This window comes from Bidens hawaiensis, unplaced genomic scaffold (genome assembly GCF_021521415.1).
Source record: "Bidens hawaiensis isolate Kalapana, Puna unplaced genomic scaffold, B.hawaiensis_p1.1 tig00055194_1, whole genome shotgun sequence".
Classification (NCBI taxonomy): Eukaryota; Viridiplantae; Streptophyta; class Magnoliopsida; order Asterales; family Asteraceae; genus Bidens; species Bidens hawaiensis.
The window spans coordinates 3,892-19,832 of record NW_027506326.1 but is presented as its reverse complement, the minus strand read 5'-3'; the positions used below and the strand labels follow the sequence as shown (position 1 = coordinate 19,832).

At 35.5% G+C, this 15,941-nt stretch overlaps 1 protein-coding gene across 1 annotated transcript; it reads left to right on the top strand.

The window, feature by feature from the left end:
- Positions 1-3,401: 3,401 nt before the first annotated feature.
- LOC143617519 (WD repeat-containing protein PCN-like) lies at positions 3,402-8,184 on the top strand. Its single transcript, XM_077090048.1, has 9 exons — positions 3,402-3,672; positions 3,739-3,882; positions 4,555-4,858; positions 4,950-5,127; positions 5,221-5,383; positions 5,455-5,587; positions 6,169-6,734; positions 7,318-7,760; positions 7,843-8,184. Exons 1-9 carry the CDS (start codon positions 3,505-3,507, stop codon positions 8,108-8,110), a joined length of 2,367 nt encoding a protein of 788 aa, XP_076946163.1. The 5' UTR covers positions 3,402-3,504; the 3' UTR covers positions 8,111-8,184.
- The last annotated feature ends 7,757 nt before the right edge of the window (positions 8,185-15,941 follow it).

Below are 15,941 nucleotides of genomic sequence, written 5' to 3'. Positions count from 1 at the left end.
CCAGGTGACAGTGACCTTTTGTCATTAGATCATACGTACGAAATACCTAGACAATTATCTATTTGTTAAAAGAAAGTCAATTTTCCTCAAGCAAACTAAGTTAAATCAAGATTGAATCTGTACCAAAAATATCAACGTTTTTCTATGAACTCATTTACTAATAAGTAATAACAACCTTTTTTTTATTATTATTATTATTATATTTCTCTTTGCTTAGAAACTATACTACAAATTTTAGTATATCTTGAAATTAATATATCAACCCATGTAACCTAGAAAGAAAATGTCTAACGTCACATAGCATTTGGTAATTCCTCTTAATTTTACACGTCACTCCTTTATCTCTTCTCCTCACTCACTTTACCACATGTCAGTTAATAAATGTTAAGGCCGTGCGTAGTGGGCGGCGAAAAAGGGCGACTTCCGGCGAGAAGGGGCTACAGCACTGCCCCGGCGATTTTAGGGGCGATTGTGTGGGTGGGGGGGGGGGGTTCTCGCCCTCTCTTCCTTTACTTTTATCATTATTATATCATACGTGAGTGCTATATATATAGGGGCTAAAACACCACTACACCTCTAAATAAAAACCCATATTTTGCTGACTGAGAGCCACATGACACAAAATGTCTCATTTTATAGCCCCTCCACTACACATAACATAATAATAAATACAAACAAAACAAATATGGAATAAATAAGTTGGGTAATTCACTGACTATTAAAAATTCAAAAGTATTTATTTCAATAATATTATATACATATATATATATATATTATATACATATAATATTTAAAATAATACTTATGTATCTTATAATATTTTTAATTAATTAAAAACATAAACTACTTTTGTCAAATTCATTCAAACAAATATTTTATTTAAGTTATTTATTAACCAATCACAACGCCAAGAGAATATGTTATTAACTTTATGAAAATGTATATTTCAATTAAAATAACATAAAATTTAATGTAAGATTCACTTAAAATTTAAATTCCAAAAATAAAATACGTAACAGCTGTGACTTTCCGTAAACTTACTAGTATTTACTATTAGGACACGAGAGCTGTATATATATATATGTAATCATTAAAATTTTAAATCCATCTACCTTTTACCTACGATGTTAAAAGACTACAAGGGAACGCATACACCCTAATTTGGGGTGCCTTCTATCTTCTACCTACATGTCTATTAAATTAAATAAAAAGACTTTTCCTATTTACATCCATGTTGTTATAACGCCGGTGCACAATGAGCCCCTAAGACCACCTGTAGTGGCAGTTTTGCCACCCACGTTATGGAGGAAAACGCGGGGGGTACACCGCCCCCCTGCGTTATGTAATTTTCTTTTTCCCCGGCGTTTTCTACAAAACGCAAGAATGGGCACGCATATCAACAAATCTGACCGTTTTCTACATAGTTGGCTGTCTCCGCTGAAGGTGCCGGATGATTTGGTGAGTGGATTGGAGGTACAGATCTGAGAAGAAGGAGTTACAGATCGGCTATTTTTATGATCGGTGGTGGTGGTGGTGATTTATGTTATGATCGGTGGTGGTGGGTGAGTTATGGTGGTGGTGGTTGGGTGGGTGAGTTACAGGGAAGAAGGAAGAAGAAGATAGAGATGTACATAACTATTATTATTTCAATATTATTTATATCAAATATCTATTCTACATACCATTTTACCAATACCATACTTATACTTATATCAAATATCCATTATAAATATTATAAAAAAATTGATTGTGAAGTAACAAAAATAAAAAAAAAACAAAAAAAAAATAATAATGATTGGGCGCCACGTGGCGCATAACCCCTGGTAGTGGAGAGTTATGACTACAGCCTGTTTTTGTATAAAACCATAACTCTGATTGGGCGCCACGTGGCGCATAACCCCTGGATGTGGAACTTTATGACTACACATGGTCTAAAAATTATGTCTAGGTCATGTAGTTTAAAACATAGGCGCATTTTGAGTCCTCAAGCTAACGACCGTTTGACTTGATGTTAACAAGAAGGGCAAATTAGTAAACTACTACCTAAAGCAAATCAAAATTAAAAAGAAGTTTTCCGTCTTCTCCAAAAAAAAATTATTAGTATTAAATACTATCATCCCTATTATGAGTATTATTATTACGATTATTATACCTAACCGTCTGATCCATCAGCAGAAAACACGCCTTTATGATTCGGGATGGCTGCTAAAGTATTAACCCTTTATGGCAAGAGCGTGCTTCCAAAAGAGTTCCATTTGGCACCAATGTCCTGAGAAAATTGAGTTATTTGGGCCCGGGGGATTGACTGCGCGAACTGGTACTTTTCCAATACGAGATATTCATCCTAGTCACTATGGGCGTATTTGCCCAATTGAAACATCTGAAGGAATAAATGTTGGACTTATTGGATCCTTAGCAATTCATGCGAGGATTGGTTGGTTGGGCCAGGAGGGTTTCTTAACGCCTTCTTTTTTCTTCTCATCGGAGTTCTTTCAGAAAGACTTGCCATGGTAAGGAAGAAGGGGGGAACATGCACACTTGGAGAGCGCAATACAACGGAGAGTTGTATGCTGCGTTCGGGAAGGATGAATCGCTCCCGAAAAGGAATCGAAAACTTAACATTGCTATCACACGAATTGAGAAGCCTTATGGAAACCCTAATATTCTTGCAGAATTTATAGCCGGACAATTAAAAAATAGAGTTTCTTTTCTCAAAGCAATGAAAAAGGCTTCGTTATTTGTTTCATCGCCGCCAATATGCCAATATTGGCACTGATAGTACGTAAATGTAACTCGTTGTTTAAACAACTATTCAGAGTTCCTATAGCAACCTTGCGAATAACCTTGTTAACCAATCATCAACCCACGACTTTAATCCCTTCTTCCTTTGTAGCATTTCAAACAAAATCCTCCATACCCTCAAAATACATCCCAAGTCACAAGCCAATCTAACCGTAGCATCAACCGTATCTTTATTGCCACAGACCATATGACAATCATTAATAACATCCAGAAAATCATCAGGAATAACTAGAGGAGATTGCCCAAAAGGATTGTAATCTTGTATACCTACTATTACATTAAGGGGCTGTTTGTTTACATATGAATGGAACCATTCAGATGTAAACATCTTATTTATTCAGACTGTTTGATTTCAAACAGAAAAACATCTGAATGGTTAAAATTAGGTATGAATCATTCAGACTTGTTGTTGTTGCTGAATGGGACAGAGACTCATTCAGACCTGACTCATTCAGATCTGAATGAACCAACAGCCTCTAAATTATTAAACAAATATAGAAATGAAGTAAACTCTTATTGGGCTTTTTTCTAGCCCAATGAACCCATTTAAATAAAAAGGCCGGCCCAACATAAGAGCCTAAGTCGTTACCCCTCAACAATCGCCGTCTGACCTCCAAACACACTCTCTCGTGCTAACTGAATAATAATAAACAAAAATATCAATCACAGAGATATTAGGGTTTAAGCAAGCAAGCATACAACATGTTCGAGCTTTACAAATGCAATAGCAGCTCAGTCGAATGGAATCCATCTCCGATAGTAGCTTTAGCCACCAGCGTCGACGAATCTCAAGTCGCCGCCGCCAGAGAAGACGGCTCACTCGAGATATGGCTCGTTTCCCCTGGCGCAGTCGGCTGGCACTGCCAATTGGTAGTATTATTATTTAACAAATAGTTGTGTATCTGTTATTAATTTGAAAGTTTGTTATTGTTGCAGACGATACAAGGTGATCCTAATTTGAGAGTTTCGTCGTTAGTGTGGTGTAGTACGGGTACCGGTGGCTCGCCGGCTGGCCGATTGTTTTCTTCCAGTATTGATGGATCAGTGTTGGAGTGGGACTTGTTTCATTTAACACACAAGGTTTGTTTCTACTTTATTTATAGGTTTTTGGAAGAGAAATAGGAATTAGTTTCCCCGAGGACTGTAATGAAACGAACGCAACCGAACAACACGTTGTTCATGTTTGTTCGTTAAGGTTTAGTGGACATACTTATGGTTCATGAACACATAACTGGAAGTAAATTTGTGTTTGCGAAGGAAATGAACTTGTTTATGTTCGTTTGTTAACTTTTTAAATGAACATAACCGAACGTTAATGAGTGTATGTTAGTTTGAAAATATAAAAAAACATTGTTAATTCCAAACATTAGACATTATCGTTATTATTTTAAAAAAGTGTGAAATGTCCAACTTCCCCAATATAAAAAGCCTTTAATGAAGGAACGCAATCAGATGAACATGAATGAATAAACGGACATTAACAAATTTAAATGAACGAACACGAGCTTTGTTACATGTTTTGTTCATTTAATTAATTGAACGGAACTTATTAATCATGTCCGTCCATTTATTAAACGAACAAACGGAAGCGAGCTTTCCTCTATGAATAATAAGTACTTTCTGCCATGACTAAAAGGAGCTTCTTGAAAATGAGAGTCTCTTTAACTATTTGGGAGACATTATCTTATTAACCAAAATCTAGTATTCACTAGGCCTCAAATTCAGTTAAGATTGATTTTACTTCATCTGCAGGTTGTTATAGATCCAATCGGTGTGTCAATCTGGCAGATGGCTGCTAATCCTTCAACCAGGAGGCACTTATGTTCCAAACCAGATTTAACTTCAATACAAAATGGACATGCTACTGATAAAACTGTAAGTAATGGTGATATCACTAGTGAAAGTGAGATTGAAGCTGATTCACTCGAGTTATATGAAGAACCAGTAACTGAAAATGCAAGTATAGCAATTGCTTGTGACGATGGATGTGTGAGAATATATAACATTTCAAACTCAGATGGATTCACTTACCATAAATCGTTGCCTAGGGTCGGTGGTGAGATACCCTTCTTCTATTCAGACCATGACTTTTGTAATTCTATATCTATCAGTATTATTAATTTATACATTTTCATGATTTTATGCAGGCCGTGTGTTAAGTGTTACTTGGAGTACAGATGCAAAAATGATATACTCGGGAAGTAATGACGGGTTTATAAGATGCTGGGATGTTAAACTGTCTCATGAAGTATACAGAATAACTGTTGGTCTTGGTGGTGTAGGTAGCATGTCTCAACTTTGTGTTTGGTCTATACTTGCACTGAGGTAACCGTTCATATGGGGGGTGTATATATAATATATGCAACCTGTATTAACTAAGAGCAACTTAGCTTCATATATTACATATGTTTTTTTCAGGTGTGGGACCCTCGTGAGTGCAGATAGCAGTGGCAGTGTTCAGTTTTGGGATAGTTCACATGGAACTCTTTTGCAAGCACATTCTTGCCATAAAGGTGATGTCAATGCTTTAGCAGCCAGCCCAAATCATAGACGTGTGTTTTCTGCTGGATCAGATGGTCAGGTACAACAACAATAATAATGACAATACTCGTAATAGTGATGATAATAATAATACCAATGATCTGTTTTCAGGTTATATTGTATAAGCTCTCTGTGGATAAATCTAGTCCTGTAATGATGAAAAAGTGGGTCTATATTGGTTATGTGCGGGCTCATACTCATGATGTGAGAGCCTTGACTGTTGCTGTACCCATAAGTCGTGAAGGTATGTGTTTATGCAGTTGTTTGGAGTTTATTTGATACACTAGGCCTGTCAATGAACCTAACAAACACGAACATGCATGTTCGTGTTCAAACGATTTAACAAGAACAGTTAAACGAATGGGGCTTTCTTGTTTCTGTTTGTTCTTCAAGAAAGTGAATTTGTTCATGCTTGTTCGTTAGTAGTATAAATGAACTGTTGACGAACATAAACAGACGAGCGCTCAAAAAATATAAATGAACACAACTGAGAAAACACCAATTAAGAGTAAAAGAGAATATTAGCATGCGGGGCCTAAAAAGTGATAAAACTAGACTAATTTGTAGTGGGTGATTTTATAACTTAATAAAGCAAACAATCTTAAAACAAACGTACACTTGTGAACATAAGTGAACGAATGAGACATGTGCTCATTTTTGTGCATTTAATTAAATGAGCAAAAAGTTTTTTTCATGTTCATTTGTTTATTAATTAAACGAACTTTTCGCCGAACGGTTCACGAATAGTTTACTGAACGTTTGGTTTGTTTACAAGCCTAGATACACATAGTTTTAATATATGCTTAATTACTTACTTGATAATAGATCTATTACCTGAAGAGAAAGTAAAACGAGCGCGTAGTAAAGAAAAGTTAGTTGACTTTAGCTATAACAAGTGGGCTCATGTTGGAATCCCCATGCTTATATCAGCCGGTGATGACACTAAGCTTTTTGCATATTCTGCTAACGAATTTACCAGATTTGCTCCACATGATATTTGCCCTGCACCACAAAGGCCAACAATTCAGTTGGTCTGCAGGACTGCTGACCGGTTGACTTATCTTCTTCTGGTTCAGGCTCCACACTGGTTGGACATTTTAACTGTTGTCAACCGAGACGGTGGCATTTCAACCACTGATATGGTGGCTCGAGTTAAGAACCGGGGTTTGAGAAAGATTATTTGCAGCTCTATTTCACCTTCCGGAAGGTTCTTTGCTTATTCTAGTCACGTGAAACCGTGTCTTTTTGAGTTGAAAAAGAATGGAACCGGGAAAACCGGGTGGTCGATAAGTAAACAAAAACTCCCGTCTTTTTTACCGTTTGCACATTCCATGCTTTTTAGCTCTGATTCTTCTCGGTTAATATTATCCGGACATGACAGAATGATATACGTAAGCCAATATTTATATCTAATTATCTGTTGGGCAAGTTATATAAAAACTAACATTCTTTTTTTAATTCTCGTTAAAGTCCCTTAACAATATTGTGCACATAAAAACGAACATATATGTTTTTTTTTATCGTAAATGTCCTTTTAATATATTCAATTTGAAGTAAAAAATATTTCTCTCTGAATTATGATTGGATGAAATCATGAAAACATTATTTGACAAATTACATTATAATAGCGTTAAAATTCGTTTGTTTATAGCTTTTTAACATTTTTAAATTTGTTTATTTTATTTTGAGTTATGCCATCTAGGCTCGTGTATTGCCTTTTGCCTTGCCGCGTGTCCCATCTAAAACATTCTATCATCTCAACTCTTTCCTCAAGTAGTATTAGTAAGTAAAAAAATCACAATCTTGTTAAAATTCAATAATTTTAATGTGTAAAATTTTGGTTAGTGGCTTTTATTATGTACAAATATTATCAAGGGGCTTTTATGAGAAAATACAAAAACTATGTTGTTTATTATTTTATTTTCTCTTTTCTACGTATATGTTTTTGTTTATTCATGTGCATTTAATATTTAGGTTGTGGATGTTGGGAACATGGAATTAACGCATAGATTCACGCCTTGTCGTAACGAGTGTGACGAGGACTCACCCCCAACTCAGCCTCCGATAACAAAAATGTTTACTAGTTTAGATGGACAGTGGCTAGCTGCGGTCAACTGTTTAGGAGATATTTACATATTTAACCTTGAGACACAAAGACAACATTGGTTTATATCAAGATTAGATGGTGCGTCTGTGACAGCTGGAGGGTTTACTCCCAAACATAGCAATGTGCTGATAATATCCACGTCATCAAATCAAGTTTATGTTTTTGATGTGGAAGCTAAGAAACTGGGAGAATGGTCTATACAAAATACCTTTGTTTTGCCACGCAGATATCAAGATTTCCCGGGAGAGGTTACTGGGCTCACGTTTCCGCCTTCTACAAATTCATCAATCGTTGTTGTTTACAGTGCAAGGTATATGTGTTTTGGTAATTTCATATTAATAAGACTGATTGTTGAATAATATTATTGAATAATTGTTTTGTTTTGTTATCAGGGCGATGTGTTTGATTGATTTTGGGATGCCGGTTGATGGAGATGATGATCACGAAAAGGCGAACAGTCATGATGTATCAATGTTAATGAAATTAAAACGGAAGTCAGTAGATGTTAGTAGGAACTTTGAATTTTGTTCATTTAAAGAACCTGTTTTGTTTGTCGGGCATCTTTCGAAAGAGTCTGTATTAGTTATAGAGAAACCATGGATGCAAGTGGTCAAGGCTTTTGATGCCCAGCCTGTCCACAGACATATATATGGAACATAAGTTGGAAGATGATTTTCAGTTTTGGTCTCATTTTCATCTATGATTGAATCATGTTGTGTAATGTTCTTTTTTATAATAGTAAAATTTTATTATTTGTTCTTAATTTGGTTTAAGCTACTATAGTAAGGGTCAACTGGCTTGCTAAGTCATTTTCAAAGTTTGAATTTGTTCATATTTACACGTGCTTGACTTAATCTTTGAGATGAACATATGCTTAGTAGTTGAATCAACTAGGAATCTTTGCTTTGATATAACTCATGACGATAGTCTAATTAATCACGTTTGTTATGATCGATTTTCACGCTTATACAATCTCTTATTGAAAAAGGGGGTTATACAAAATGCTGGTGTTGAAATGTATATTCAAGCGAAGCAACACTGGCTCAAAAATGAATCCGGTCAAATTGTAATTTGACCACTTTGGTTTAGGAGGCAATGGTTGTATTTTGGGTGGGAGTAGGTGCGGGTGTTTTTTTCGGGTGGCGTTGTTTCTGGTTTGGTGTAGAGGTGAACAAAATCGGTTATTCTTAAAACCCGTAACCGGTTTGGAACCGGTTTTTTTCATACCGGGTACAAAATGGGACCGATTCCAGTCAGGAACCGGGTCGGTTCCGTACCCGACCCGATGGACAAAATTGAGAACTTAGCAGAACCGGTTCCGGGACCGGGTTTTACGTAAAAACCGGTTCCACCGTTTTTTATTTAATTTTAAACCGACTAGCCGTTAGAAACCGGTTCCAACGGCTATATAGCCATTTTTTACCGTTGGAACCGGTTTTTTAACTATAAATAGGTTATCTACATTCTATAAATAGCAAGGTATTGTGTGTACTTGTTAAACCACTTTCAAAACTCTAAAACACATTCTAAATCACAATTAAGCTTAAACCGACAACAAATGGCAACTAACGACGACGTTGTTATGGTGATCGAAACAACACGATGCCCCGATGTTTGGGTTCATTACAATTTGTGTCTCATGACCGACTCACAAGAGATGGCCCGGTGCAAGTACTGTTCCAAGTTTCTGAAAGCGGGGTCGAACTCGGCCTTAAGCAAGCATACCAATAAATATTGTCGTGAGAAAAAAAAAAGATTGGATGCCAAGAAAGCGGAAGCGGGAGAATCGTCCGGCTCTACAATTCAAGCACCTACCGCTTAATCGTTGTAGAACGCCGGATTAAAACGACGGACATTGTTTTTTAGTTTAAGTTTTTTTTTAGTTTAAGTTGTTTTTTAGTTTAAGTATTGTATTGTTTTAATAATGTTTGTAATATTTTGTTGTTTATATAATAAAGTGTTCGCACGAACCGGTTCAATAAAAACGTCCTTGTTAGCCTTGTCGTTGGTATTTTTGGTGGTTTTTTTGTTGGGTGCCATAATATTTTTGAGTCGGATGGTCGGGTTTGTAAACGAGAAGTATATTAGATTGTTTTTGAGCTTGGTGGTGAAACAAAGGGTGAAAAAACGATTTATATAAAAGATTTGGGCAAGAAAATCGGTTCCAACGGCTATATTACCGTTGGAACCGGTTCCAACGGCTATAATATCACTTACAAACCGGTTCCAACGGCTATATTACCGTTGGAACCGGTTCCAACGGCTAGTTTGACCTGCGTTTGACTATTTAAAAAAAACCCGACGGAACCCGTTTTTGGGTAGGAACCGGAACCGGGTACAAATTGAAACCGGTTCCGGGTCAGGTACGAACCGATTGCGGTTATAAAATGTGGAACCGGGTACGGATTTCGGGTATATAAATACCCAAACCGGGTATTAGGTACAACGGGTACGAAGTGGAACCGATCCTGGGTCGGGTACACCTGTTCGGGTTCGAAACCGGTTTTTTTTGTGCACGTCTAGTTTGGTGGCATGGATTGGTGTTTCTAGCGTCTTCCAAGTTTAATAAATTTTTTGTTGGTCATTGAAAAAAAGAAAAAAAAACCTGTTTATTTTACAGGTATGAATGAAACTAATTTCTACAAAATTATTTTGAAAATAAAAATTTAAGGGAGGAGTGTCTTAAAAAGACAACTTATCAGATAACTAAGAAAAGAATCCCTTTACCAAAATAATAACAATAATATAATTGAAAACTAAGAAAAGGCACAATTTATCAAAATAATAATAATAATTAAAAATTAAGAAAAGAATCTGTTTACATAATAACAATAAGGCTATATGTGTAGTGGATGAGCTATATAGGAGGATTTTTGACACGTGGTCGAAGGATGATATGTAGCCGGAAGAGCGGTGTTGTAGCCCGAAAATCGTCCCACATGTAGTTGATCGTCACATCAGCATCTCCATAAACACACCCGACGACAAATAGATGCCCCCCCCTCCCCGGTTGCCCCCTTATTGCCGGGGGGGGCGTCGGTTTCGCCCTCATCGCCCAAATTTATTGCCCACTACATTTGGTCTAATAATAATTGTTAAGCATCAAGTATACCTGTTAAGTTGTTAAAAGATACACGTTAAAATTTTCAAATACATCGTTTATTATTTTAAATGTTCTTTAATATAATGTTACCTGACATAAATAAAAAATATATATAAAAACTAGAAATTAGTGAGCTAGTAGACCATTTCCATTCATCCATTTCCTTTTCTTTCTCCACTTAAGTGGAACTCGAAAAAACTGCGTTAATGTTTATAGTGTAGTTCACATAAATAGGTATCATGTTTCATATAATCAGTTATCATCTAATACTATACCATCCCAATCCACGAAATAATTTAATTAAAACTAATCTTACCCACCCAAAAATGTTTCTGTCAAGTTTGGGTTTGTTTACCATCTCTAACAACCGCCATAACATCCCATTAGGCCATGTGTTACGGTGGTTGTGAAAGGGCCCCAGCCGATGCCACATAGTCTCACTGGGCACGAAACATCGCTACGCTGGCTAAGCCGAAAGGGGCAAGGGTGAGAGTGCTGGTATGAAAGCTGGCTAAGCCGAAAGGGGCAAGGGTGAGAGTGCTGGTATGAAAGGGCCCCAGCCGATGCCATATGTAACCAATCATTTCATTGTACCTCATCTCAAGCCATATTTCATATTCTACAAATCTGGTATGAAATGTGTATAGTACACAAACTGACTACCATAACACATCTAATTTGGTATGAAATGTGTCTACTAGACAAATTGATATCTCACACTTAGACACATTCCATAAGACATGCGGAACTCAAAAGATTTGAAATGTGTTTTATAAGAATAAAGATACACATGCCAATTATGATATCATGATCATGTTAGAAACAAACACCTATTCAATTATTCATCCAACTTGTAACTCATCAAATATTAAAACCATTTTACAAAAACTTATGTCCTGAAACCAAAATAGTTCAGAGTTTTATATCTGCACATGTTTATGGATGATAGATCAATTGGAATTTTGTGCAGGTTGTCAATGTATAATTATATATACAAACAATCAATTTAATAATAGGACCAAATAGGCATATAGTTTCAAGATTTACCAGATAGTTATTCAGTGATGTCAATTTGATGCGGACTCCCCCTTTTTAACCCACACAGCGGTCACTTGCGGCCTCTTCACCAGAAACGGAGGCCGTGCAGGTCGGTTTTTATTGAATCCTCCAGAACCGTATCTTCCATTGGTACTCCGGCTCACATTACTGACATTAACTTCTTTCTCAACAGCAGCAGCAGCAGCAGCAACACCATCACCACCGGAACCATCATTGCCCACATTCTGAGCCAACGGTGCGGTTTTGCCTTTCGGTTCCGACACCTCCTGCTTCCGACTCCAGTGTCCGCCGTTGTGTCCCTGTTGCTTTTTCTCTGGAACCGGCTCTGGTGAACTACCTCCAGTTTGTTTTTGATCAGTGGAGAACCTAGGGTTTCGATATCGGTGTCTGCCGTTGTCACGGTATTGTTTCTTCTCCGGTACGGGTTCCGGTTTCAGTTCTGGTTTCGACTCCGGAGTGCTGCCGACTGATTGATTCTGTTCGGTAACAACCTTAGGGTTCCGATTCCGCCTTCCGCCGTTGTCACGGTGTTGTTGTTGTTTCTTCACCGGCAACGGTTCCAGTTCCGGCTCCGGTGTGCTATCTACGGTGACAAACCTAGGGTTCCGATTCCCGCCATTGTGACGATGCTGTTTCTTCTCCGGCACCGGTTCCGGTGAGCCACCGGTTTCCTTTTGTTCGTTGACAGACCTAGGGTTCCGATTCCGTCCTCGACCGTTGTAACGCTGTGGTTTCATCTTCTCCTGCACCGGTTCCGGTGTGCTACCTCCGGTCTGATTCCGGCTTCCACCATTGAACCGGTGTTGTTTCTCCTCCGGCTCCGGTTCAGGTTCCGGTGTGTTATTGACTGTTTGATTTGGTTCGGTAACAAACCTAGGGTTTCGACGTCTGTAACTGTTTTTCTTCTTAGAGTTTGATTGAACAGTGTTTTGCTCCTGCTTCTCTACTTTCCGATTATTATTATTATTATTATTATTATCAACGGTGGTTTTGGAAGCAGAGTCATGTATCCTGACCTCCGGTTTGATTAGATTTTGATTTTGATTTTGATTTCTTCCAGGAGAAGCATAAGCATCTTCTTCTTCGTTAGGGCTTTTAGAAGCGGAATGACGCTCCGTAACCTCCGGTTTAGCTTGATTATTATTATTAACGATCCGATTGGCATTGGGAACAGATTCGGTTCTGATATTGGAAGCAGAATCATGTACTGTCTCATCGGGTTTGAGTTGATTGGTTGGGACTTCGTTTGTGATTTTGGAAGAGGTAGAGTCCGATTGAGTGGTGGATTGTTGGAGCCATCGCTCTTTGAGTTGAAGAAATGAAATATAGTTGGAAGGAAGTGAAGGTGAAGAAGATTCTGCCATTGAAGGTGCAGAGAATATGGACCCAACCTCAACCTCAACCTCAACCTCAAATAATTAATTACATTACACTATCATTCTATATCTATCAAACTAAACATAACTTAACTACCACCCATACCATTATTATTATTATTATTATTATTATTATTATTATTATTATTGCGGGTTGAGTTATAATAAGAAAATTAGCTTCTTAGGAAGGATATGAAATAATCTTGTACATTCATTTGAGAATTGAATGATTGAGATTAGACTAAAGAGATCATCAAGTGTAAAACAAGGGTAAGGGCTTAATAGGAATGACATATTTGTTGACTTTCTCTCTCCACATGCAAAGACACATATCAAATTCCCCCATCATTTTAAAGCGCCCATAACTTTTTTATTCGACATTTTTTTTCAAAACAATTTCACCATAAAAACGAGTGTTTTTTTATCTTTTATATGAGTACCATATTGTTTTATAAAAATAAAAAAAAAATTCGTGGGTTTTTACAAAGTGTGTTTTACCATAATTGTGTTATATAATTGTGTTTTATTTTTTCATAGTGTTTTTTTGTATTGTGATTTTTACATTGTGTTATTTAATTGTGTTTTCGTTGTGTTTTTGCCATTGTGTTTTTATTTTCATAGTGTTTTTCTATTGTGTTTTTTACATTGTGTCTTTTTCATAATGTTTTTCATAGTGTTTTATTTTCCGGCGAAATTTCCGAAGACTTTTCTGGCAAGGTGGTGGCGATGGGTGGCGGTAGTGGTTGTAGGAGATAAGTGAAAATTTAAGTGGGTTTTAATTAAGTGGGGTTTAATTAAGTGGGTTTTTGAAAATAAATTGAGTGAGTTTCAATATTAAGGTATTAGACAAAAATACCCTCCTTTATAGCCTTTTTAGGAAAATCAAACTTCTTATTTGATCTTTTCTATTATTATTATTATATGATTATAGTATTACATCTTTTTTCTTTTTACTTTAATTAATGAATTAATATATTAAATATAATCTTTCTTTATGCTTTCATTGACTTCATTAAACATATTTAGTCCTTATGTCATATCATATATTTGTCATTTTATCAACTCTCTTCATTTTCAGGTTTAACTTATGTTAAATCACTAATTTATCATAGTTACACTATCTAACGTCAATTATCATACGCAATTTATAATTTTGGTTTGGGCCAGTCCATCAAGCCTATAATGAATCGATAACTTGGGTACCAAGTCGAACAAATTACTTAGGCTACAAGCTATTTAATTAATTGTTTAAATATGTTTTTAATAATTAGTATTTGAGTATGATAAAGAGTTTATATTTTAATCTAATTAGGTTTTCATGTTTAAACTAGTATATATACCCGAGCACATGGTTTTATCATGGTATTGTAATTTTTCGAGTTTATGATCTAAAATATTGTTTGCGTTTTTTGTTCTGGTTACCAAACTTCAACATTGTCGCATCAATTAGTCTTTACGTCATAAACCCGTATAATTTGGGCTAATACCAACTCATACGATTTTTATAATAATTTACGGTCCATATTTTTACGGGTTTTAATCAAACGTTAGTAACGTTTTTTAGATCATCGATAACATAACTGTTGAATACTAAAACGGAAGCAAACAAATTACTAACGGTTTGGTTTTAGTTTAATTTCATATTTTGGATTTTTTGAACCCCTACGATAAGAAATCCATAAGTTAAGAAATAACCCAACTGCCAAAAGTTAGATAAAACAAAGTAAAAATAGGAGGTTTCAAAATTGTACAATGAGTATTCACTAGTGACTAGACTGTCTAAAACTTGAAAGCTTTTACATCAATGGATGGAGTAAATATTTGGTTGTGATTCATTAAAGTTATCTGTTGTATTGTACCTGTCAATATCTTTTCGTTTAATAAAGGGTTAATGCTTATTTTAATTTTTAACAGTAATGACAAAAAAAAGGTCAATTTTGTAGACTTGGTAGAAATTTTAAGTTTTTTTTTAACAGCAACAGGTGAAAATAATAAAAATGGGTGACATCATGAAACATAAAGCATGTTTAATAATTATTAAAGTGTAATGGGACACTCCTTTCTTTTATTTTTTTTAACTACTATTTTATTTTCCATCACATATCTTAAATGAAAATAGTTACCACAATCACAACCAGTTAGTTGTAAAATATATTTTTATTGTACTACTAGCTTGGTCTAGTAGAACACTCCTTTCAAATTTCAATTACCCTAAACTATCCCCTCCCCCCCCCCCCCCCTCCCTTAATAAACAATAAGTTATATACATAAATACACAAACAAAATCAAACTTTCATTTAAATAGAAAATCACACAATTCAATTACCCTAAACTATTTATTCCCTTTTTTTAATAAAATAATAGGTTATATATACAAATTTACAAACGAACAAAAGCAAACTTTCACTAAAAATAGAAAATTACGCAATTTATTACCCAAAATTAATTTTTTTCCCTTTTTTAATAAAGAATAAGTTATATATATAAATACACGAACGAACAAAAGAAAACTTTCATTAAAAATAGAAAATTACACAATTTATTACCTTAAACTATTTTTCTTCCTTTTTTTAATAAAAATAAGTTATATATATAAATAAACGAACGAACAAAAACAAACTTTCATTAAAAAATAAAATAACACAATTCAAACTAAATTAAAAAAGATAAAGATAAATAAAAAAACAAATCTAAAAATTACAAGCCCGGCTGTATTTTTGCGCTATTTCACATATTCGATTAGAACTATTTTCAACACCGGACCAATGACATGTTTGTGCGACGTTGTAAACATCTTCAAGTCTCGGTCATATTGTTTTTGCCACATAGTCTGCTATTGTTTCATGAACAATGCTATAACTACTTCTCTTTGTTTCATTTTTTTTTGAACGACTGGTATTATAAAAATCACCGATTAGCAAGAAACTAGTCGGACACAAACAAGAAATAAAAA

Coding starts and splice junctions, on each gene's coding strand:
- LOC143617519 (XM_077090048.1), top strand. CDS start 3,505: ATGTTCGAGCTTTACAAATGCAATAGCAGCTCAGTCGAATGGAATCCA. Junction 3,673..3,738: donor TCGGCTGGCACTGCCAATTG/GTAGTATTATTA, acceptor TTATTGTTGCAG/ACGATACAAGGTGATCCTAA. Junction 6,735..7,317: donor GACATGACAGAATGATATAC/GTAAGCCAATAT, acceptor TTTAATATTTAG/GTTGTGGATGTTGGGAACAT.